The 25,722-nt window shown below is 48.8% G+C and overlaps 2 protein-coding genes across 2 annotated transcripts in view; both read left to right on the forward strand.

The window, feature by feature from the left end:
- The window catches only part of LOC142591351 (uncharacterized), a 28,090-nt gene extending 13,599 nt beyond the window's left edge, over positions 1 to 14,491 (forward strand). Inside the window, exons 9-14 of the mRNA XM_075703675.1 lie at positions 1,077 to 1,378; positions 3,647 to 3,725; positions 5,727 to 5,971; positions 8,282 to 8,506; positions 10,187 to 10,333; positions 14,126 to 14,491. Of these exons, the coding sequence (XP_075559790.1) occupies positions 1,077 to 1,378; positions 3,647 to 3,725; positions 5,727 to 5,971; positions 8,282 to 8,506; positions 10,187 to 10,333; positions 14,126 to 14,491 (1,364 nt within the window). The remainder of the gene's footprint in view (positions 1 to 1,076; positions 1,379 to 3,646; positions 3,726 to 5,726; positions 5,972 to 8,281; positions 8,507 to 10,186; positions 10,334 to 14,125) is intronic.
- Positions 14,492 to 23,077: 8,586 nt separating this feature from the next.
- LOC142590983 (uncharacterized) lies at positions 23,078 to 25,116 on the forward strand. Its single transcript, XM_075703356.1, has 2 exons — positions 23,078 to 23,329; positions 24,782 to 25,116. Exons 1-2 carry the CDS (start codon positions 23,078 to 23,080, stop codon positions 25,040 to 25,042), a joined length of 513 nt encoding a protein of 170 aa, XP_075559471.1. The 3' UTR covers positions 25,043 to 25,116.
- The last annotated feature ends 606 nt before the right edge of the window (positions 25,117 to 25,722 follow it).

The following is a 25,722-nucleotide window of genomic DNA, read 5'->3' on the forward strand; positions in this document are numbered from 1 at the left end:
GTAGTTTTCCTTTTTTGGCTTAACAAGTCTTTTTCTCGAGGTAAGTGTGGTGTCTCAGCAAATTTATAAGCGTTTCTTACAAATATCGATTAACTTACCATACCCCTTTAAAACATATTTAACAATACCAGCGGCATGCAGACACGCTGTTGTCATAGTGTTCGTGCGTACTTCTCGCGTCGTCGTCGTCTTGTTCGAGTTTACATTAGTGTACCAAGATGGCGTGTACCCACAATCCCCCACCGAAACCTCACACCTTTAACGCTCCATCCACCAGATTGATCAGCAGTGGTCGAACAAGGGATGTAGATGCATTCAACGTGTCGACAAGTGTGCTTATATTTGTCGAAACGCCTTGCTTCACGTTGGCTAAGACTACCTTACCTGTTTCACCGCTTTTGATCACTTCAAGCGTCTATCTCTCTGAACTTGTGTATACTTGGTCATTTTTTAAGCAGTGGCTATTCTCGCTGTACTCGCCTTCTATTGGCTCTCGGAAGATTAGCTTATGTTAGGGCCCACCTGCAGGCTCTCGGAAACACCTGCAGGAAGTATTTTCCCGACAATTTGTCATGTGACTTCCGAGCGCCAATAGGAGGTGAGTGCCGGCAGAAATTCGTTTCAGAATCTCTCCCGGCCGGCAAGAGATAGACGCAGCCTGTTTAATACGTGCTATGGCCTATTACGTACTATGGTATGGCAGGCAGCTCTTAGGCTGGAGTGGCTACACATAGCTATCGGAGTTGGTGCACCTACTTAGCCACAATTCTTGTTCAGCAAAAGCAATCTAATAGCGAAACTATGTAACAGAATAAAAAATAGAAATAAGGATGCTATCGGCACGCGCGTAACAAAGACAGAGCTCAACGACACACCTTGCCCTCAGGGCAACGAAAAATGAAATAAAAGCACAACACCTACAGCTTATAAAGAAAAATAAACACTCAGATCATGTGAAAACAAGGTACCAAGTTCGCTCAGAAAAGGAAGTCGTTGCACTCTCAAACACCTCGGCAGGGGCACATGGTTCCACTTCCGAAAAAGCTAGCGCTTATGAAGAACGCGTTTTTAAAAAGAGCATTCGTTCTGCATGAGTGTAATCACCGACTCTGATTTCCTGGTTCGTGCTGCAGTCCGGTGGCGGTGGCTGTTTTCTCGGTTCGGCCTTTCCAAGCAAGGCGTCAACGAGCACGTGACCGCGGATGAGCCGGCGCTAGCCCTGGTGGCCTACCTGTCGCGCCCCGAAGAGAGGCTGGCCATGCGACGCGTACTCGCCTGGAACGTCCTCCGCTACCTGGTCGGACCCAAGGCGGACGTCGTGGCGGCGCTGAACCGGACCCGGGCTGCAGAAGACGTGCCGGACAAGGACGCAGCCATGGTGTGGGCGGTAGGCCAATACTGCAGGGCAAAAGTTCAAGTTCTCGGGAGCTGTCGACTAACACGCCGCTCTCACTTGAGTCACTATATAGTAAACGCTGGGAGCGCACGCACATTTCCACGCACTGTCAGTGGTGGTGCCATGCAGGGAGTCCTTATTTTTTGCTCCGCTGTACCGTAGACCAGAAGCCTCAAGTTACTCTACCGCGTACGTTTGGAATAAACGCACTTAACCTCGAACCCCGTGACCGTCCGTCGGGGCGGCCTGTACACGCGGATGCCGTCGGTAGAGTTCGACGACGGAGGCAGCTGACGATAAAGCCATCGCACGCGACGACTTTCGACAAGCACACGATAAGAACAGTCCGAGCGTTTGTCGATGTCGTTCTTTCCGCAAATGATGGATGCCACGCACGAGCGCTGCGAATTCTTACCCATAAGACCAGTATTAGCACCTTTGCACCGTTTCTGCGAGGCGGGTATCTTTTGCCGTGACCTGCGGGAACTGGCTTTTAAGAACGGAAGAACAACAGCGATAACGATCAGACTGTTATTATCGCATGCTTGCCGTCAGTGTTCGCCAGCTGCGGCTTTGTAATTCTAGCTGCCCCGTTGGCCCCAGTCGTGAAGCATGCAGCCCAGTGCGCGGGCTCCGCCGACAACTGGCCGAGTGGTTCAAGATGAAGTGCTCGAGCTCGAAACGGGTGTGCGCGAGTAAAATATTCTGGTCAGTAGACCATACGTTTTTTTCATGCCATTGCGAGCGGGAACTGTGGCGCTATCGTGTCTACGAGAGGTGCGAGCAGGGCTGTTCAGCCAGCACGGTAATGATGGGTATAGCACGTGGATGTGCCTGAACTTCGTTCTTCCGCCTTTAGATGGCTTCGTGACTTTGCAAAGTCATCAGATTTAAGAAAGCACTGCCTTATAAATAATTAAATCAACGTTATTAAAGCTGTCCTACGGCAGAAGTCGATCACAGGACCTCGAGAGCAAGGAAGCCCGGTATTGCCATCACGTCATTTATACAGCCCCATCGACAAGCTGAAGCAATGCAATTTTTAGTAGCGATTCTGCGTGCTTGCGCAGTCTTATTACCCTCTACATTTAAAGAAAATTATAACTTTCTTTGAAATGTAGGCCAATGTAGGCTCATATAAAGCGTAATAAACGAAGCCACGAGAACGTCTGAAGCCCCAAGCAGGAAGATCAGACAAACCCATCTACTACCCGTCATTCCCATGGTGTCTGAACGATCGCAGCGCCAGAGTTCCCTCTTGTAATTGTAGGAAGCTCTATGTTACAGATGGCTAGCACTGACGTCATCATAGCCGCCATGCATGTGCACCGGCTCGGTGAGAAGCTGGGTCCGTGACGTCACATTGAAAGCTATAGATACTCAACAAATTATATATATATATATATATAAAGGTGCAAGGATATATATATATATATATATATATATATATATATCCTTGCACCTTTGCCACCCGTGGTATTCGTGACACGTCACTTTTGGTCACGCATACTTGTACCTTTTTCGCATGACCTCGCAGTAACCGCAATTTCCCCTGTTTGCGTTTCAGTGGGTTTGTGTTTAGTTCTTAGTTCAACCTTGAGCAGACTGCCAAGGCTTTTAGCCCCTATCCCTACGTTGTGGAAGCGCCTACCCTCAGCTCTGCAACTACGCCTGTAGAATCCAAAGGCAACAGATTCGTGTGGCCGCGGGGTATTTTCTCAACGCAGTTCATCAATTGGCTGCGTAAAATAGGGCTCTTGTCTTCAAAAGATTTGTGTTTACCTATTCGCTGTCTACCTGACATATATTAAGAAAGCGGAAACCCACAGCCACAAACAGCTGAAACAAAAACAAAACAAAAAGAACAAGCGGACAAGGAACAGATACTGACTTTTGTCGCTTCGTTTCTTTCCCGACGGGTGCGTGTGTGTTTGTGTTGTTTTCGCCTGCTTTGTCGAGCATATGACCGTTTTATTCGCCGGCGCTGCGGTGTTCTGCACCCAGATTTCAGATCAATGGAGAGCTGCACCGCGAACCGCATCTTCTCCGCCGCATGTACGGGATCCCGCTTGGTCGTTATACATCAACTGACTCCACTTCTTACGTAGCCAGAATGGCAGGTCGCAGTGCGGTCGCCGGTTTCGCTGTGCCACAAAGGCACAAATTTGCGGGCAGTAAAACCCACGAGTGCTTTAAATAATGCCTCAGAGGATCGAGTCAATACTTATCCAACGGACGTTCTCTTTATAGCCAACGTCGGAGACCAAGTGTCGGCGACTGGTGAACAGACTGAGCGGCGTGCCGCACAGGGTCCTCGACTTATTCGACGGTGAGCTGCAGGCAATCTCGTATATTTAGCAAAATACAACGCCTCGCAGCCGGTGAGGTGCGGTTAATGCTACTCCGCATGCCTAAAGACACGCTATAGACAAATGCTAAGAGATAGGTCACTGCTGTAGGGTAACCAAAGAGTCAATCTCAAGAAGGCTATACATACGCAAAATCTAGGCGCACATTTGGCGCTGTCACTGTGAATATGCAGTACCGGTTTGCTTGATGGAACATGCCCTTCTCTAAGTCTTTCTTTCTTTCTTATTGTACTCGGCCACTGATAATACAGCGTTTAATTATTATGCATTCCAGCGTGAAAAAAGCGCAGTTTTGCTAATGTTATTTCCGTGTGGAAGAATTGTCGGTTGTAATCAGCGCAATCACTTATTCTATCAAGGATATCACTGTATCAGTTCTCGTCGCCTCTGCTGTCCACCGTGGAAGCTGAACATAAACCAACTAGCCCAAGTTAGTTTTGAATACTTCTACAAAATCTTTCATAATAGTTGTCCTAATTTGCACGTAAGCTAAAAAACTAAATCCCATTGGTCCGCTTCAGATGCCCTGGCAGATTAAGTCTGCAGTACTTCTACATCTGCTCTTCGTGGCGCATTACGAATATGCAAATGGTGCACTTCAATTATTTTGGAAGTTAAGTTAGCAATATTAAACAATATTCTTGGAAGTTATGAGATCCTACATCAAAATTATGCTTCCTTCAATCGGTAAAATTCAAAATTCTCTTTCAAACGCAAAATTTTTTATTAAAATCCGCTTAGCAGTTTTCTAGGGAAATAATTTAAGCGTTTGTGTTAAATGTATTTAAGTGGAGAAATCAAAGTAGGCCACGAAGCGCACCTTCCTCTTCGTCCACGAAGTTTCTAGCTCATTGAAACCTGTTGTCTTTGGCCAGCGACCCTGGATAGTAGTAAGTTCACTATTCCAATTATAGAGGACTGTTCCCACGAAATGCTCTACCGTATGATGTGAGCAAGAATTACAAGGGCAACCAAGGAGGTCTCCTTTTTGTTGCAATCGTATATGTTAGTCGCAACAAACCCGTCATCCACTTTGTTGGGTCACTGAGCAAGTGTGCCGTAGACCAAGCGCTGGGGGCGTCAGCTAACGCTACTCATTGCCATGGCGACCGCAGTGAAACATCCTTTTAGTCGCAGGCGTCAGGCATACAATACGCAGGCATGCTTTACGAAAGCATACGTTACGCAAGCATACATTACTCTAGCATACAATACCAAGAAACGGGTCAAGAAACCTTTGCGTGCTACCGAGTGGCACCAAGGCTGCCAAATTTGATTTCACTGTCTGTTGACCTTATGTGGTTACAGAGGTTGCGAAGTGCTTTGTGGACACGAGTCCTACTTTCAGCTTTCTTAATGTGTCTAACAGACCAAAGTCGGACAAAAGTCATCTCTCTTTGGAAAGCTTACAAGTGCAATAGCAGCAATTCCTCCTCTAAACTGACGAATTCGAGCATAAGGACAAGCACTTCTTAAAGGTCAACTGCAACGAAACTTTACCTTGGGTTCAATGGGTGATAAATGAGCCGTATAAACTACGGAAGCAATCTTTGCAAACTGCAGCTCAATATTAGTGTAATTCTGTCTGTCGCTGCCTCCAAATAACGCCTAAGCAGGTGACGCATGTATCTGGTTGTCTGTGGATATGACGTCGGATGACGTCGTATAGCCACGGGCGGCACCCAATCTCAGAGGTCACGCCTGTAGGAGCCGCGAGTTCCGAGTCATGCGTCACTTCCGGCGAGTGATAATCACGGCATTATTTTTGCAGCCCTAGTAACACAAATCAAATATTGCGATTCTTTCCTTAAGCATTCACTCGTATTTCAAGAACGAAAGTTTAAACAGATGCTGTTCTACATCTATACTACCTTAAACTGGGTGTTATTATGCGGGCAATAATTTTGTAGCCAGTTCGCCGATAAAATCTGACATTTACTAAGCATGCCGTCCGTGCGCAGGCAAGGCCGCAGTGCCCGCAGCGGCCATCTCAGCTGTGACCGGCCTCATGTCACAGCTCCAGGATGCTGTGGCTTCCATCTTCAAAGGCGGCGCGACGAACGGCAGTCCCATCGCGGCAGGAGCGGACTCAACACTTTTTCCAACCGCCAACGCTGCGTCGCAAGCGGCGCTGTTTCCGGATTCTAGACGACGAGACCTGGCTGACCCCAAGCATCTTTTCGTGGCGCTGGCAGCCGCGACAAAGGTTGTTCTCTCTTCAGAGCATTTATGGGGGGGGGGGGGGGGGGAGATACCCGCGGTGTCTGTACGTCCGTGGCTCCGTCCATTCGTAACCGGCTGTTGGTCAGGACACGCCGCAACCTGAACACCATGAGTTTCGAAACCACTACGCCACCTGTGCACGGCAGTGGGAATCTGGGACGGGAAACGTAGACTGATGCTGCGTATAGTCCTGTACAGTCTGATGCAAATCGTTTTCTGTCGAGCGCACGACACGAGAACAAAATATCACAGCCCGTGCGGTATCCTTTGGCGCAATGGCCTCTCCCGGCCCGCAATTTGGTTTTCCACTATTTCGCACCACTATTTGGTTTTCTGCGGCACATTTATACAGGCTGCACGCAGTGGCTCGGGTTACCTTGCTTGCATAAGTAGCAGCGGTTAAGGCTGCCGCTTTTATCGCCAGAGCGTACCGCATCTCCCTACGTTAAGGCTCCTTTCGCATACTGGTTTTGACCACGTGATCGCAGGTTCGACACCCGTACACATTCTGATCAGATTTGAACGAGGAAGTGCTCGTGTAGTTCGAGTTCGTCATTGTTGCGATAGCAATTAGATGGACACTCCAAGCGCATTTCTGCCGTCGTCGTCGTCACCGCCGCCATGACGCTTCGTATGAAGTCCAAGCACGATAACACTGTCACCGTGCGCTGATACTGTATGAGGGAGTGAACCCTGCGAGGGTCACCCGACGATCGCGGCTCAATCTCTCGTGCGCCAGGGAGGAAAGCGGGACAAAAGCGGGCCTTCTTCCGTCGCGCGCGAGGCACCAGGAGAGGGCGCTCTACTTAGGCGGCTGCTGCGTACGGCGCGGCCGTCGTTCTGCCTTGAAACTGCTTCGTGACTTTACAATTCACAGAACAAAATGCATCGCTACAATTACTACAATTTGCAATTACTATGCATCATCGTCGAAACTTACTTCTTTTATTGCGTATACAAAAATCCGATTGCTTTAAAATTCATGTGGATACAGCGTAATAAATAACTCCGCAAGAACAAATGCATGTTATTACCCATCACTCCCAAGATAGCTGAATGATCGCTCCACCAGAGTTACCTCTAGTATTAACGCGACAGCGTTAAGGAGCTCGTGTCGCAGAAAAGCCGATGTCGTTGGCGTCGGTGGCGTTGACCGTGAGCGAAAAATGGTGGAAGGCAATTCATAAATAAAACAACTTGCAGAGCCATCTTGCGGCAAACGCAGAAGACCCCCTCCTCGCGATGTACGGCGCTGCCGCGACAGATGGCGCGCCACTCGCCCGCTTCTCCCCTTCGTCTCGTTTGAGCGCATTTGGGCCGCGCGGGGACCGGTGCGAGGATGCCCCAATACTCTTGCGTTCAATAACTTTTCTCGCTCTCTCCCCTTCTAACTTCCAGCGTGCGTCACTCGAACCCTCGTGTTTAGGCGACGCGGCTCCTCTTTCCGCTCACAGCGCGATTCTTAGGTGCAGCGTCCGATGCGGGATGCCTCTGACGTGGTCGCTGCGCCGTAGCGCGTCTAGTGGGAAAGCGTCCCCTGCAATGTGCCGTGCCGATGCCTCCTTTACTAGGTGTCCGCCACGTTGCTCGCTATCCCATTGTAGCGGCGGTTCCCTTAGTTCAGCATAAATTCCGTGAGGCGGCGCTTGTTGCCTTTTCAACTTCCGGCGGATGTAGCATTGGCGGCTGAATGCATCCGCCGGCGCGTTATATGCGCGGGCGTCTGTTAGCGAGCGTTATCGCGGGCCTCCGAGACGGTGACAGATGCCATTGTAATCTTAGAGGCCGCAGCGCGTGACCTAAGTTGCAGGCGTTCGCCATGAGAGGCGCTCGTTGCCTTTTCGCGGAGGATAGAAAAGGGAGAGGGCTCGGAACCGAGATTACCGGACAACGCGGCAGGCATCTAGTAAAGGAGGCACTGACCGTGCTGCTGGCGACGAGTCATGCGTCTGCGTGGTGCTCCCAAGCGAGATAGAGGACGATCCCATCAAGGAGTTAGCCCCATGATCGCGTCCGCCTTCATGGCGCGTCGCGGCCCGGCTGTCCGTGCCGATCACGACGTTTGGTTCGCGTAGATCGTTTCTTCCTCCGAGACACCGAGTTGTTTGGTTCGTTCCACTTGCTCAGGCGCACGTTCCGTCTTTGTGTGACTCAAGAGCATGCCGTGCGAACGAGTGGGCGGTGCGAAAGGGGTGGGATAACGCTATCGCGTTCCTTTCTTAAAGGCGAAGCTTAAGCGACCTCCAAGTTTTTTTTCTGTAAGCCTTACCCAATGACCGCAATTGTCTTGCAGAGCACGACCGGAACCATGCTGCAGGTACCCGTGGGGCCAGGAGACAGCTTCCCCCAGCGCTGGCTGCGTGGCCTACGCGCCTGGCACGGGCTCCCGCCGCTGGCGCAGGCGCTGCTTCCGGCGATGACGTCAGCTGTCAGCGTGGACTCGCCGGCCGCCTTCTTCCGGCCACCATTCTACGTTCCTGGAGCACCGCCCGAGTACAACCTCGCCGCGCTGGGTCAGGTGCGAGTACAGCCAATTTTTTTACGATAGCAATTATATGGTCCTTCCACACGAATTTCCACCGTAGCCGTCGGCGTCGCCGAGATGTTTCGTAAAAAATCCAAATGCCATAACACCGCGGCTGCGCGCCGTACGCTGTAGGTGCGAGCTAAAGCTTGCTAGGATAGGCCGAGAAGGATGTTGTCTTCATGCGGCGGTGTCTTCTCGCGCTCGGAAGGGAGGGAGGCGGGGAGTGTACGCACCATTTTCTCACGCGCGCAAGGGAGGGAGCGGGAAAATGTGCACTCGCTAGGCCGGTGGAGGTGGGGGGGGGAGGTTCTGCGCCTGTTCTCCTCTATTCTAGCTGCGGTGGCTGAGCGCGGCCGCGCGCGTCCTCTCTTGGAGGCAGTGTGCGCTGGGTTCGAAGGCTCGCCGACGTACGCTGTGTTCTCGCACGCCTCGTTCGCGTGCAGGCGCCAAGGGCAATTCGCTCGCCGCTGCTGCCTCTCTTCCTCACGCTAGTGCTCTGACAGCGAGTGTCCGCGGCCATCGTGTGAGGTGTGCTCGCGTTTGTCCGCGCGTGCGTGACAACGTGCTCGATTCAGTTAGTAAGCGAAGGTTTGCAGAAGTTCAGTGAGCTGATAAGACGACGAAGCTTGCTTCGTATGTTTGCCTAATAATTTGCTATCGCAATCAATGCTTCGCCTTTCGGGAGAAACTGCCACTTTGTTTATTAATACAGTTGTTAAATTTTACTCTCTGTTTGCAATAAACTTCTTGGGATCACGTATTTTTTCGCAACGTTGGCTATTAAGAAAAGTAGCGCTTCTTAACAAAACGTGTGGCTAGGCTAGTTGGCTCACGTTATAAAGTAAAATTAAAAGAGCGCAAAGAAAGACGTGGGCACTAATAATCGAATCTTTTCGCTGTCTGTTTCGAACTCTTATTTTATTTTTGTGCACTTCTTGATTGTCTAAGCGCACGGCAGACGCTCAATAAGAGAGTCGGCACAAAAAGAAAGACGGCAGACGCTAGAATCAGCTGCTATGATTGAGAGGCTCGCACAGAGACGGCCTCATAAGGACTCAAATAATAGTCGAGTAACTTTGACAAAGTGGCATGAAAACGTAGCTCGAGGGGATTATTCGGATAAACTCCAATAAGATTGGCGAATACTGCACTACTTTTCATCTTATAAGGGAACATTATCTTTGATGATTCCAGCAAAACTTACTGCACAATACAGAGAAAAGTTCAAGCGATCAATTCTGCAGTGTTGTAAAAGTGTACTTTTTTATTGTCAATGTTTGACAACAACTTCCGTGTGGACCAAAGGGCGTAGTGTTTCGTATTCAAATGGGAAGCAAATATGTACTTCACGGTGATTTCGTCGTGCTGTCGCACGCTTGCTACATTTTCTCGCATACGAAATTGTCGCTGTCGTGTGCGTGTGCGCGTGAGTGCGATAAAGCATCTAGCAGTGTATTCCTTTAAATACGTGTCTATTTCTGTACTCGCTTCTCGCTTTAACCATCTGTAGTTAGTAATCGTTTTGTCTGTTCATCAACTTGTGTGTACGTGTACATGCCCCCACCCTCTCATTCTTTTACTTATACCTATCTATCTGTGCATCTGTAAGTTCAGTTCCGTACACATGTCTCCTCACGAAAGTTAACGAAACTCTACACCCGGCACAACCAGGTCATCGCCAAGGCCCTGGCGCACAAGCTGGTTGAGCGGCGCCGCTTCGATCCAGCCGTCGGAGGGCGCTGGCGAAGCTTCTGGCAAAGCCGCGACACCAGCGCCGCCAACGACAGCACTTACTGCCTGCATGCCGGCCACAACAAGGCGAGTCCTACATGCAGCCCGGCTCGGATTGAAGCATTCGAAGCCCGAGGCAATTATTACGTCACGGAATGTGACAATACCTTTCTTGTAAAGGAAGTGCAGAAATCATCGAGAATGATTATCAATCTAAGTGAAGAGCAGAACTCTTCGCCCTAAAGCAATTGGTTTTATTTATTTTTTTAATGATGCGGTTGAGTGCGCATATTTTTTCGCAGTGAGATTATTTAGGCAGTGTTCGTTGTTTCATTGCCTAATCCGGTCGGAAACGGAGCTGTTATCCAGCAAATCTGTAGCGGCACTATAGGTGGCTTCACGTACAAGCCGATACGTCGTACGCACGCTACCTCCAAAGGCGCGAGTGCCGGCATTAAAGGGGACGGCCGTCCTCCTCGCCACCCAACAAGGGGAGAGGGCGGTGGCAGAATGGGAGGGCTGTCTTTCCTGAACGCTCCGCCATAGCCTCGAAACCTTTTTGCACACCCCAAAGCTCACTCGCGCCACAGCGCATGCGTATCAAAGAACTACGACAGCTGGCGTTCGGCGACGAGTGCACTCCCCAACTTATTAGCGCGAGAATGCAAGCACTTTGCGTAGGCATCTTTAATCAGCGTTGAAATTTCGACCACCAACTGCCGCCTCCACGAAAACGCGCGAAAGTGCCACAGGAAGCTATTGTTAACTGAATGCCTGCGTAATGGTTTCAAAGTACCTCCCAGCATGTCTTGCGTTGTTAGACATCATGAGGCTACACAGCGCCACCAATTCAGCTGATCAGGCAGCGTAGTTGGGGAAAAGGGCACTGCTCCTCGGCCTCACCATAATACGAAGGGGTTAGTAATGCCCGATGGATCCCTGACGTGCTGAGAAAAATAAAGAGAAACCGGAAAAACACTATGTTTATATAGGAGCGTAAGGAAGCCTAGAGAATAACCAAGACCTATACAGAGTCGACGCACTGTGGGAATCGATGTTGTGAAAAGCAATTTACGTGTGTAAGGCCAGCAACGGTGTCCGTGTCGCGAGAGACGCGTGTACGACGACAGCACGACGGCCGTTTGTGGCGAATAAACGTTGCAACCTGTTCCATTAGCACCTGCATTGTTGCTGAAGTCATCGCAATGTTTCACAGCGTCTGAAAGAGCGAGCTGCCACTGGAGAAGGATGGGGGAAAGTGACGGGGCTCTCGCTCTATAACCGTCTTGCCGCTGTGTGATGTTACACTACGTAAAGGGCGAAATTGGTAGTAATAATATCACAATTTTTGAGTAAATATATATACAGATGTTGAAACTGACACCCTCTAAGATGCAGAGTGTGTGCAGAGCTGGGCAGTCCAGCTTGATCGAAACGCGTGGCAGCTTCGCAGGGGACACCTTCGATCGCGATCGATCCCGATCGGGATCCGATTTCTCGGTCGCGGTTGGCTTCTTAGCTCAATCTGCGGAACGGGAAACAATGGTGCTCGAAAATCTCCATCCGAGTCCGGCTCGATCACGATCGAAAGTGGCCGTGTGGCACCGGTATAGATTAATCATTTTAGGAATACTCTGAATAAATCTTTAAGAATGATCACTACAAGTAGTAAACAAATATACATTAAATACTTTGGGGCAGCCCAAAGTTCTAACAACAAACTAAATAAACTTAGCCAAGGAACAGGATACGATTCCAACAAAAGACAGACAACAGTACAATTAACTCCACAACATTTATATAGTTTATAAATATGAACAAAAGTTTTAATAAATTATGTAACGACAAATCAAAATGTCAGCACGGAAGAATGTGGAATTTTTTACCTCACGTAACCTAGTGAAAAACAATCAAATTTTAATCTAATACAGCGGAGCACAAATGGCACGGTTCCTTTCTCCAAATTAGCATAAACGCGCGTTTCAGCAAATTTCTCTACGTAATGAAGAGGGGAGACTTTCTCCTTAGTAAATTTAAAGTTACCCAAAAGATAGTTTCTATATATCAAAGGGGAAAATAAAATTTTGTGCACGCTTACGCTTCGCCTTTAAGAGCAGAACGCGACAGCATTCAAAGATCCCTGAGTGCTTGTCACGTTTCCTGGCAACTGCAGCTTATGTAAGCGTAACGTTCACGGGGAAACCATAGGGAAACGCTGGCGGCGAGCACTATAAACGAAGGCGAGCTTTGTGGTTCTTTTTTCATGGGGTGCAAAAAATAGAAGGCGCCGCGCCGCACTTACCAAGACAGACCTCAAACGACAGCAGGAAAACGCCGGAGCGTTAAGGGGGGTTTGTTTTTGAGTTTCCGCGTAACAGAATGGCGTTTTATCGTATATTCAAGTTACAGACCGACGCTATCATGTCTGTAAGTTGTGTGTAAGTCGTATTTTACGATTCTTCTTACGCATTTTACTTTAAGAAATTCAATTAGTTCATTAGCTCCTTGGCGCTACAGGGAGGGCCTTTGTGGTAGGGTATGCGTGGTTCGGAACGATTATTCTCGGAACGATGGTCGACGCTGAACGCTAATAAAATAAAAAAGAATATAAGTAGCCTAAGAAAATCTGTGTGGGCAGTCACACAGTCGGCCAAACCGCCCTTTTCGCACGCAGTGTCAATCTCACATGCAGATACCTAGAACGTCACACTGCGCACAGGGTCAGCTAGCCCCAATTCTTCGCACAATAATCTCTGGTGATCATTTAGGGAGGGAAACTGTTATTCGGCGCCGGAGAACGACATTTGGCAACAGCGGTGACCTCACGAAAAAGGACGTTCTTTGAATCTTTCTCCGGCATTGCATATCGCTAAATTCGTTTAGTGAATCTTTAGCGATTCTTTCGGGAGTTAATCTCTTATGACAGTGATGTTTATTGGCATCCCCTCTGAAACGCAGCGGGGACAAACAGTCACTTGGCCTGCTTGATTCAGTGAGGTTTTACTACGTCTATCGCTATCTAGCCTCTTGCTTATATGATCTCGAGCCTAACTTTCGTATTTAAACCTCTCTCACTATATTGCGCCATTGTATACGCTTAGAATCACTCCGTTTCTATCCATCATATATTTGTGTGCTTTTTTTTCACCAATACTCCAATCGTCTCTTGCTTATCTCGACTGCTGACACCTTAACACATCCATCTTCTCTGAATCCCAACGCTTCTATAAAACGAACACTGCCCACGGGTATCACTGGGCGAGAGAAATATATCTTGGAATTCAATTGCGATATGTCAAGTCCTTACCGGGCTTATTCTTTTTTTCTTCAGCACGTGCATGCCGCATCCCGCGGCGCTTATTTGCTCCGATGTTTTTGTGCTCAGGAAGTAACTGAGCATGTGTTGGCGGGCTAGTTGGTTAAGCATAATTACAAAGACGGCGCCTAAGTGCTGTCTCGTGTCCCCCTTCTTCGTGTGTTGTTTTATTCGGCGCCGTCTTTGTAATCGTGCTCAGGAAGCTGGCTCGGGCATGCAATAGCGAAGCGCACCCCCTTTGCATTGTCAAACAGATTTTCCCTCGTGATTTCTTTCTTGCCGGTTCTGTAAATCTCGATGAATATTTGTTGTTGTTGTTGTTGTTCTTGTTGTTCTTGTTCTTCTTGCTGTTTATGTTCTTGTTCTTGTTGTTCTTTTTGTTGTTCTTGCTCCTCTTCTTGTTCCTCTTGTTCATGAACTTGTTGTTCATGTTTTTGTTGTTGTTGTTGTTGTTGTTGTTGTTTACATCCTTTCTATCCGATTTACCATCTGTTTCTGTAACTTTCATATTTTTTATGACCCCCCCCCCGATTGTTTCATTCATCTGTTATTCAATGCCGCAGAACGACACCTGGCGGCAACGGAGAATGAACGAGAGCGAGCTCGCTGACGGGGCTCGCCTCGACGAGCTCCTGGGTTCCGGGATAGCCTACTTGGCCTTCCAGAGAACCCGACTCGCCACCACCGCCGGGAGTGGTGGTCGTTCGACGACGACGACGGAGCTGCTGCCGGGGGTGAATCTCTCGAGCAGGCAGCTCTTCTTCATAATGCACTGCGCGCTGGGCTGCGCCATGGGAGGACAGCGAAGCCCGGCCGAGCTCAAGCAGCGATGCATGGTCGTGTACCAGGCGCGAAGGCGCTTCGTCGACCGACACTGCGGGCAGCTCGCCGAGAAGGGAAGCGGTCCGAACGATTGCCGCTACATATAGGCTGCTATTAAAGGACAATCGAGAGCTGAGCTGCGCTTGTACCTTGTGCTCTCGACTCAAACCGTAGGATGCGTAACGTTTCCCAACAAAAAAATAGGCAATTACAACCGCAATTAAAACTTAAATGTGGAAATTTACTGATCGGGCCAGCCCATGCAGTACACTCGTGCGTAAACTCGTGCGTGAAAGACACTGAAGCTGTGAAAACAATCTGTATCCAAGATTACCCGCCCTGGTTGCTCAGTGGCTATGGTGTTGGGCTGCTGAGCATGGATGTCGCGGGATCGAATCCTGGCCATGGCGGCCGCATTTCGATGGGGGCGAAAACACCCGTGTACTTAGATTTAGGTACGCGTTAAAGAACCCCAGGTGGTCTAAATTTTCGGATTCGTCCTCTACGGCGTGCCTCATAATCAGAAGGTGATTTTGGCACCTAAAACCCCATAAATAAATTTTTTATCCAAAATTTCTTTTGGAATCGCTTCCCGGTACTGATGCAATATCTTCGTTACACCCGAACATCTTCAGTTCATTCACTACATCCGAGCTAAAGAAGACAGACTGTGAGACAACACTCGTATCGTAGCTACAGAGAAGCACTTGACAACATGGTGTAATCATGAATTTTAGTTCGTCCATACTGACACTAACACAAGTGAACCCATCATGTGGCACACTTATAACACGAGTACTCTCGAACTTTTTTAAATCGCGAGATGAAACTCGCAGTTCTTCAGCAGTTGGCAGTGTCTGGTCGGAAAACCTGCTTCCGGCGCCCTAAACGAATTCACATCAAGGAGAATTGTTGAAGCCTACTGATTCTGCTTTATTTTTTTTTTAAAGTGAAGTTGCTAGCGCAGTTGTTGAAGTTACTGTCAGTGAAGTCGTTAGTGAAGTAGAAGTGCTGGAAAAACGTCATCGCATGTTTTCGAGGTATCTTGAAAGAAATGCAGTATTCACCAAGTGTTTAAACAATGGGGTGAGCCGGGGGGGGGGGGGTGTTGATTGATGCATGGGATGGGTTATGCACTGGCACGTTATGAAATGTGTGGGTTAATTAAGGGCTGTGTAAAAACAACATACAAAACCTCGTTTTCTGCTTCTTTGGAGGCGTTACATGACAAGCTTATAATATGTTCCCGCTGCGTTGAGAAAACCAAAAGCTGCAGCAATGTGGCATCCACAATTTACATTTACAGTGTTACATTTACAATTTTACGTTTACATTACATTTACAACGACTCGTGGCCTCGTCATCGGGAGCACGGACCGAAAGTTTGAATCATGTAGCTCAATTATGTGATTTAAATGCAATTACTAAATACTCAATTTCTTCTTATTATCATGCGGCATTCGAGACGCGTAGTTGGCTTTCTCGGCATGTTTGGGGAACTAAACGAGGCAAGTTGTTTTTGTTGCGTCAGGGTGTCGAACCAAAAACTCTTTTTGGTTCGGGTTCGAGTTCAATCTTCTGGGTTCGGTTCTGGTTCTGCACCGAAGCCAAAATGTTAACCGTTCGAACCGTTTCGGAGTTTCCTGAACCAGTTCCTTCCGGTTAAAAGTCCCAAAAAATAAACATTCACACTCTTCCGGCTGAAATACGTGTGATGCTTTCAGAGAAGCACACAAGTTCCCTTTGCTACTAGCTGTGCAAGGCTATTGCAGACTCATTTCTTTGGAACGGGCGTAACTTCTACAGAAAATATATCGCAAAAATGATGTTCCATGTGCAGCTGTAACTAGGGGTCTGAATATACACATTCATTGGGCTTTGTGGCACTCTGTGCGCCTATGCAATGTTTTTGCCGCCGTGTCCCTTCCTTCATATTTTCTCCTTCATTGGATGCTTGAAGTTTTCCGCGCTCGTTGTCCGTAGTGTACAAAATGAAGTACAATGTGCAATCTACTATTAACTACCTATGCAATACGTTTCCTTTATTCTTTAGGAGAGAAGGCAGTTAGCTCTAAAAGAACATGTATTATCCCAGTAAAACGAGCAACTTGACGAGTCGATACATATTCATGGACCAGAGCAGAACACGAAAACAAGACAGGAAGACAGAGGCGAGTGCACACGTGATCGACTCACAAATAGGTGCATACCATGCTTGCACCCGTCAGCTGAGCAAGAGAGTAGTGCGCTTGTACAGAGGTGCGTTTTGAACTGAGAGGTCGGAAATGTTCGCAGCCGAACGGATGATGCATATCGTATAAAATGATGATCTGAACTCGAGGTACATAGTAACGCATTTTGAAAAGCGAGAAAAAGGACAAAAAGTTTTCAAAAGGAGCAAACGATTTCCGGTTTAGTTCGGAGGTAGTGAAAGTTTTCAGTAAAGCTCCAATATGTTCGAATAAAAAAATAACGCCGAGGATTTTCTTGTCCGCATCTGAAGGTGACGCCATGTAAAATAGCGGTGGCGTTGAGAATTCCCGTGGAAGTATTGGCGTGGTTGTCGAGGCAGTGCAGGAGACAGGATTTTTCTGTGCTGACGGTGCTTTTTTTTTTCTTCTTTTCACTGCGCGACCGGGAGGTAATATTGTGTACCTCGCGTGTCCTTGTTCCTTGATGTGAGCTTTTGGCAAGTGGAGTGACACCCACCGAGGCCCCTTCAGCGTATTCCTGTGCCCACATACAAGGGAGGTTTAAAATTCATACGAGGGAGATTTAAAAGTTTGTGAATCATAATATTTCACAGTAGGAGTTTTATGGTGAGCCTCTGAGGACTTCCAATCGAAGACGTGGCTGACTCCTAGACGGCGACAGAGCGGTCAATCGTAGTGCGATGTGCAAGGAAAAGCGGGAAAAAATTCTTTTTGCGAAGGGTATGATGTCTAAAAAAGTCTACTGCAGTCTCTGTGGGGTGGCAAACATTGTCGGAAGCACCTTTAAAATGCAGGTAGGTGAGCAATGCTTGTAAACTTTCGCCTTTAATTTCATCGAGTGTTCTTACGGAGCGCGAACGTAAGACGGGGAGATCGCGCTTCCTACAATGCGAAAGCTTATAGCTTAAGATGAAGTAGAATACCGGTGTATAGGAAGTAATATCGACTGCAACTTAAAAAGTTGTTCGAAAATCTTGCCATAAATAAAGTTCATTGCAATACTTGGGTATGATGATACTGAATTGCGTGGTCGGTTAGGTTTCGCGCTGTAAATATTTCGAATTTTTCGGCCACCAAATAGGTAGGCGCATAAATATCAATGAGCAATCAATAAATATTTGAAGGAAATATGTCGGGTATTTTGAAAGAAAGTTTTTCTGATGGGAAGAGTGAGCCCGTCGAACACCTGAGCAGAGCGCAGTCACTCATTCCAAATACTGTAAAAATTAAAATCCGTAACAATGTCTACCTTGGTGTTATAGGAAAGCATGTATGAACCAGAAACCACATTGAAAATTACCGTTTAATATATGATGCCTTACTCATTACACATTCATCCACGGCCACAGTCGTCATCCTATGAACAGTTCTTTAAAGATATCCTTGTTTCACATCCTGGCCACTGAACATTTCTTTTCCACGATATTAGAATTGTTCGGGACCCAAAATTGTTCAATTTCGTAGACTACATGGGAGAGACAATCAGCTGCGCAACCATAAGGAATTGCACGGTAGCGGAGGGGGAAGAGGTCGCCATAGCGCTTGCAGCGACCGAAGGCTACAGAAGTAACAGATCACTAACCATATTAGCAGACTCCAAAGCTGCATGCAGGCATTACATGCAGGCGAGAGTCTGTAAAGAGGCCCTGCGAATCCTCCTCGGAGCAGGAACCCTCGGAAATAAAGTGAAACACAAACTTTTCTGGATACCGGCCCATACCGGGATAGAAGGGAACGTGAGAGCAGACAGTCTAGTTCGCGAGATCACGTACCGAGCTGGACAGATAGAGCCTCTCGAGAACCCTACGACGGTGGAGCCGACGTGTGCGGAAATATTAAACTACTATATAGGGCAGAGAATCAAATATCTTCCGCCACACACACTACTTACACAACAGGAAGCAGCCGACTGGAGAAGGCTACAAACCGGAACTTTCTTTAATCTACACATACTAAGTAAAATGTACCCGACACAATACAGAAACTCCTGCCCATGGTGCGGAGAAATACCAACTCTTTACCACATAACATGGGAATGTAAGCATAACTACACATTCCATAAACATAAAACACCCGAGTGCGGAGCAATGGAAGGGCCTGCTCACCAGCAGCGAGCTCACCGCCCAAAGGGCAATGGTGCAGCACGCGTGCGAAGTGGCCAGGCTCAGTGGAGCCCTGGAATAGGGGCACACCCGTGCTGAAGAGCCAGGCAGCAAGCGCAAGACGGCTCATCGCTAAACCCCTTGATAGAATCAACAAAGCTTTTTTCTCTCTCTCTCTCTCTCAATTTCGTTGGGTCTCGGAGAGCTTCTTTGGGTACTGTACTTTGGGTACTGCGCACTGTTGGGTACAAGGAAGTCGACAACAAATTTCAAAGTTCACACAGCCTCTGCCGGATTGTAGTAAGGTGTAGGCATTGCGTGTCGGAGCCGAGTGTGAAGACCGTCGCCAGTGGATAAATTATGTACAGAAGTATCTCTGTCCCGTGCCACCTTTTGTTTTCGTTAGGCTTGTTAGCGCTAGTGACCAAACTTTTGGGGAGGAACTGCTTTGAGAACAGGTCCGACCGCAAGTTGAGCCCAAAGTCGCTGTTCTTTTTTTTTTTTTTTTTGCTGAAATTTCCCGATAATCCACGTGTTGCTGCCCTTATGATAGTCAATGACGTCTCTTGAGGCGATTAGTCGTGTCTTGGTGACTGTTACCGGAACGTTGTTATGTCGACAACATTCCCATGGATCGCCCCAGAGGCCTGAAAGGCTTTCTTAACTGCCCTCATATTCGGGGCGTACTGTCTATACATATTAGCACCCACTAATGGGCACGAAACACTTATATCTTGCACGGCGAGAAACAGTATAGTATAGCAGCGCACTGTGCAATTGACGGTTTAAAATTTGCCAGCATCGCCGTTTGTGCCACCACCTCACACTAGACTAAACCACCGCTCGACGAAAAACAAAAAAAAAAACGCTCGTGTAGCGTGCATTGGCAGCACGTTAAAGAAGCCCAGGTGCCCAAAATTACTCCGGAGTCCTCCCACTACAGAGTACCCCATGATCGCATCGGCGTTTCGGCGCGTAAAACAGGGAAACTTAGTTGGCAATCAAGTTTTGCGGGATGCTCCTGAGAACCACGCTCCGCAACGCTTTGAAGTTATCTCGCGAGTTAGATAACAGGGAGAAAGAGATTAGCAGGGCATCAAAACTGCACAACACAGATAGCTGCAGAAACAATTTATGCATGACTGCAAATTATCAAAACATCCCATTTTTGAACGCCGCGTTTTTGCGACAACGTGAACACCTATAGCACACGTGTTGACGAAGGGAGTAGGCTGTTCACTTTTTAATCTATGTCATTTTGGTCTTGCCTAATTTTACTGCTCTAAGTTTTGTATTTTCTTTTTCTGTCCTTTTATGTGACTTCTGCGCAATAGCCACCATGAGCTAACGAAAAATAACAGTCCTGAGTTGGCGCGTCATCTTATCGGTGTCACATTCTTGTTAACTTGTCCTTCGTTAAGCAACCAAGGAACGCTTAAGCGCGATGTACCGCCGGCTACAGCCCTGCCAAGCGCCAATATATTGCGGCGTTTTGCATGCACCCGACAGAAGCGGGTCCAGTCCGTTTGTCGGGATGGAATTGGCCTGTCCAGCTCGTGCAAAAGCCACCCGATCGGCCTCAACGTACGTCGGGTCGGGCTGAGTCGGCCCGACGGCATGGGGTCGACCCAGTTCGACCCGCCTCCAACGCGCATGTAAACGCTTCCTGGTCGGGCTGCAGCCGGCGCCGAGACTTGAGCGGAAGCAGTGTGACGTCGCGATTTGCGCACTGTGCCGGCAAGAACCCAACCTAATCATAACGACATGACCCATGAAACTAAAGCTGTTGCAGACGACTGCGGGAACCGGAAGTCACGTTCGGACGCACTGATGTCTCGGTACGATGATGCGTGCCGTCGTTGTTGGCCACTTGTCACAACCGAGTTCGTGTAAATGCGCGCGTGGTCGCGTCAGGTCCGATCAGCCCGATTCCTAGAGTGTCGGGTTCACGTACACTCAACAGCAAAATATTGCGGGATGCGCGAGCGCGTGGCAAAGCGACCCTCCTCCCCTTCTAGAGGTGAACCCCTGGTGTCGAGATCGACGCCTGCACGCATGCGCGTCCCTACGAGACTGCAAGCCCGCATCTTTCCGCGCTTCCTCCTCGTGCGCCGGCGATATCCGAATGTAGTCGCGAGGTATCCCTCTTGCGATATGCGCTGTGGCGGCTTCGACGGGCGAAACTGCGTGAAACGTGTTTAGAAGCGTGAACTCGCGAGCGCCACTGCGGCCGCTTTTTGTCGAGTCACGAGCGCTGATGCATATAGGGCCGGCCCGGTGGCGAACGCAACAAGTCATTTTTTTTTTCTGGGCTGCACCTTTTCGTGACCAATCTTCGTTGTTTCTTTCCTTTTACGAACGGTGCGTTCTACCGCAGAAGAGCGTGGCAGAAGACGCGCTCTATAGAAGGAGACCGGCAAGAAGAAAATGGACAATTTTTGATTTCCGTTGTGTGAACGAAGTTCTGCCCGTCGAAGCTGCCAAGGCGCATATCGCAAGAGGGCTACCTCGCGGCTACATTCGGATATCGCCGGGGCACGCAAAGAGGAAGTGCGGAAACATGCACGCTTGCAGTCTCGGAGCGACGCGCACACCTGCCGGCGTCGGTCTCGACACCAGGGGTCACCGCTAGAAGGGGAGGAGGGTCGATTTGCCATGCGCTCGCACATCCCGCAATCTATTGCTGTCGACTATACGTGCAGACTATAAGGCTATATCGCTTCAAGCTGGCTCCGCGGTGTTCTGCAACCACACAGGCATTGCTTCGGTAAAACCTTATCACGAGAAGTGCATCATATCCGCGAGTTCATGCGTCGACAACATAATTCTGTGAACAAGCAGGAATACGGAAGAAGGCAATACGAGTGAACAACAACTTTCTCCCTTCTGCAGCTATTCTTCGCTGCTCGCCGATTGCAAGAATAATTTTTGCCGAGTAAAAGTGGGAAAACTCGTTAGCGCAACTTCCGGATAACGCATGCCTTTGCGAATCTCGCTGACATATTTCCTTTGCATGCGTTCGGGGTGACGACAGCGCCACCGCACACGCGTGACGTCAGGTTGCTCGATCGTAGAGGATCACGTGTGCGACAGACATCTGTCAAAAGTAGTGTGTCACGCTCGGTTAGCGCTATAGCCATTCCCCGTTCGTTGGCCTCCCCAATCGAGCCTCAATAATTCAACGAGTCTGAACCGCTCCACTAATGCGACCAGTCACAGCAACAACGAAACAATGGTGAGACTACGTGCAAACCAAGGGGCGTCTTCTCTGGCCGAGCAGCTGAAAGCTAGGAAATCGGTGGGGGCCATCCGCAAACTGGACCTCACAAATTGCATTCTTATCGAACCCAACGAATTGCTTCTGCACATCAGCAAATGTGCGGGACTGGTATCCTTGCGATGCGTTGCCTGCCCCCTCCGGCCGAGCGACATGCTTGGTTTAATGCTGCAACGGCTTCCGCGTTTGAAGGAAGTCGAGTTCTCCCTCGTGGCTGAGACGGACGTGGGGTTGGAAATAAGCCACGTGCACAACACCGCGTCGCAAGTGCCAGGCACACTGGCTGTCAGTCTCCGCCGCATGTACGCCGAAGTGAGCGGCGACCTGAACTTCAAGCTCCTCTCTGCGCTCCTGCGCTACTGCCCGAAGCTGGGCGAGCTGCATGTTCATTTCGTGCGCGGAACCTTCTGGAACGCGCTCCGGGAGTGTAACGACATCCTCAAACAGTGTGCCAATTTGGAAACATTCGCGTTCTCTTCTGAGGTGCCAGCCTCCATTCAACGCCTGCCGTCGACACCGTTGGATTTCACGAGCTGCGCAGCCGTCTGCGCCAACGTCACCTACAGGAGGTCCAGCAACATGTGGAACTGTGTTCTACTCCGAGATCTCGCTGTCGGGTACACAAATCCCCTCCATTAGCCGCAACAGCTGGTCCTGGTTGCCGTCCACCACGCAGAAGGCATCACGGCTGAATGGATTCGCGCGGCCACCCTTGCTCACTTCTGGGCGAACGTGAGCCAACTCTGTCTTCTGCTACTTCCGGCACAACCCTCCGAGGGTGTTCACGCGACGGCGGGCGCCGTGTGCCGCGACAGTCTTCGCGACCTCATCTCGACCAAGCTCCGCCAGGTCGTGGAGCTTAACATAAGCGCGTTCCACTTCGGCCCCGGCCTCGACTTGACGGCATTTCTACAGGACGGCTCGCTGGAGCATCTGCAATCCCTCTCTGCGAGCCCTTGCGGGCTTCGCCGCCCGTCAGCTCTGCGCCGTCTAGCGCAGAACTGCCCCGACTTCCAAGAACTCGACGTGCGCATCGATAGGCGGGGCAGCTTTGTTCGGTGCGCCGTCTGCGAGGGTGAGTTCTTCCTCAATCCCGAAGACATGCCGGAAATGTACGACGGCGCCCCCCTGCTTCACAATTCGCTTGCCAGGCTGACTCTTAGTGACGTACATGACCGTATCTCCCTTTGGTTCATCAAGACCTGTCCAGCGGTTTCGGTGCGGCTGTCAGACTGCCTCAATCCGTCGCACCCGGACTACCCGTCACTGGGTCGGCTGCTCGCCAGAAACAGCTCGCTGAGTTGTCTCGTGCTTCGGCACGATGACCTGCCCCTCGGCGAGGTGTGTCTGTTGGTGAGTCGCGTTTGAGCTACAGGCTTTCAATGCCACGAGCATATTTGAGGATGGTTCCGTACTCTAAATGTGTCGACGGCGCAGGAACTCAAATTTCCTCGTTTTTTTTATTTGCTCAGCGAGTTAGGTACGGCACGAAAGACATGAAAAATGGTGGAGGGACAGGTAGGACAGAGCGCAGACTACCATGTGTTGATTAGGCGGCTGTAGGGGCTTGCTGGTACGGCATATCTTGTTTTGTTGTAGCGAAAGCTGAACAAGGACAACAGAAAGGCACATCTGACACACACAGCTCTGTGTGTCCGTTGCGTGTTTCTGTTGTCCTTGTTCAGCTTGCGCTACAACGAACTAAGATATATCAAATGGTTTATTGCACGACACGACTGGAAGTAAATACACAGGTAAATTAATCGCTAGCCCCACCAGGAAATGCGCAAACATCTAGAGTAGTTTTGCCACCACCTTGGCATGAAATAAGCACAATTTCCTTTCGGTAGTGAAAAAATGAACCGGGTTCTGCGCGCTGCATTAAATGTTCAGAATGAACCAACTAATCCGCAACAATGTACTTCTGCATTATGTTCACTGCAGTTGCGTATCTTTCGTGAGATAAATGCTCAAGGTAACTATGGCGAGGAAAGCAAACGTCGCCTTGAAGAAAAGTCGACTTGTCGAAACGTTAAAAAAAATATACTGTGGCGAGGAAAGCATACGTCACCTTGAAGAAAAGTGCACTTGTCGAAACGTTAAAAAAGGCTCCTGCATTCACCATGTTCACGTTTTGCTCAAGGTAACTATATAGTTACACTAGCAGACACTGTCGCCCTCTAACGGCTGATGAGCGAGAGACAGAGCTAAACATTTATTTTCTGAAACGGTAATCCATAACGGCAGAAGAAACGGGATAAAAACTGTTTTCCATAGCTAGCTGTTTCGCTCAGAAAAGGCAACCGATCCCAACCATAAGTTCCTGCCGTGACACACAGCTGATTTGCTCCATTGAAATTCTTTAGGGTCTTTAGCACAGTGTCTGACAGCTTAATTTCTCTTTATAAAATTTTCCCCACACCAGGACATCGAAAGGGTAGATAAGGGCAACTGAAATTGCTTCGGGAAGATGTCCTAGGCTCTGCCCCTACACTGATGCACTTAATTGCATCCTTGGGCTGAAACAGCGCAAGATAACGCAACCGGAAAACGGGACAGACACCTGTCGTGTTATTTCGTGATGTTTGTGCTAAAGACGTGAGCTAACCAGCCCAAATGCGTGTGCTGTAAAATTAGTTGCGCCCTTAAAAACAGCTGTAAGACCATAAAAGTCTAACTCCCAGCCTTGCAACATTTTTTTTTTTTTGCGTAAGAGTGTGAGTTAAACACACATTTACGCCTTTCATAAATTTCTGAGGTGTAAATTATTCAAGATAATTTTCCGCGGACATCGTTTCGCTCCAGGAAAACATCTGCCGCATCGCCAGCCTGCAGTACCTGTGCCTTCTGTCAGCGGCGCCATTAATGGACAATGACGCCGCGTTTTCCGTGCTGGCGTTCGCTGCCAGCTTGAGTCCTCAAAGTGTGTACACGTTCACTACCGCAGCTGTCCCGGCGGCACCGAGAAGCGGATCACGTGGATGCAGCGGTGGCGCTTTCCAAGCTGTGGCGACCTGGTTCGAGACGGTCCCTGCTTCCTCTATTGTTCGACGGCTACGTTCATAGGACTCGCCAAGCCGCTTAATCGTGACTTGAAACCGATCATGTAGATGGAGGAACAGCCGGCACGTAATAAAATGTATTAAGTACGCGTGAAAGGGCCTACAGTACTAAAGCTTATGATTTGGCTTTTTTTTCATTCCTATCTTCGAATATGTATGCCTTATCCTTTGTTTATTTTTCTTTCTTCACTCAGTGTCTCAACCCACGCTAAAGGGGTCCTGCGACGCTTTTTGAGACCGTTAAGAGGAGGCTTTAGCTCGGGTGCACCTGTATAAATACATGTAAACGGAGAATTCGTCTTTCCAGGCAACCACTGCCCCAAATTCGGCGAGGCTTGTTGGATTTAAAAGAAAACTTAAAATCTAGTGATTGTTGGCTTCCAAATTTCCTATTTCGGTCAATGTTCTATTTAAAATTGACAGAAATCGAAAATTTTCAGAAAACGGATCCACCAAGTTTACAACTGTAACTCAGCAAAGAAAAACGATCACAATTCTATGAATTGCACCTAAAAGTACACTTAAATCGGACAAAATTGCTATGTTACACGTGACTCTCACAAGATTCAGCAATATGAAAATATAGCTTTTGCAGGAGCCTTGTACACAACGTAAGAATTTCACGTGATATATAAATATACATATCGAATTTCTGCGCTTTGAATGACCTCACGGACGCCGTTT

This window comes from Dermacentor variabilis, chromosome 8 (genome assembly GCF_050947875.1).
Source record: "Dermacentor variabilis isolate Ectoservices chromosome 8, ASM5094787v1, whole genome shotgun sequence".
NCBI lineage: Eukaryota > Metazoa > Arthropoda > Arachnida > Ixodida > Ixodidae > Dermacentor > Dermacentor variabilis.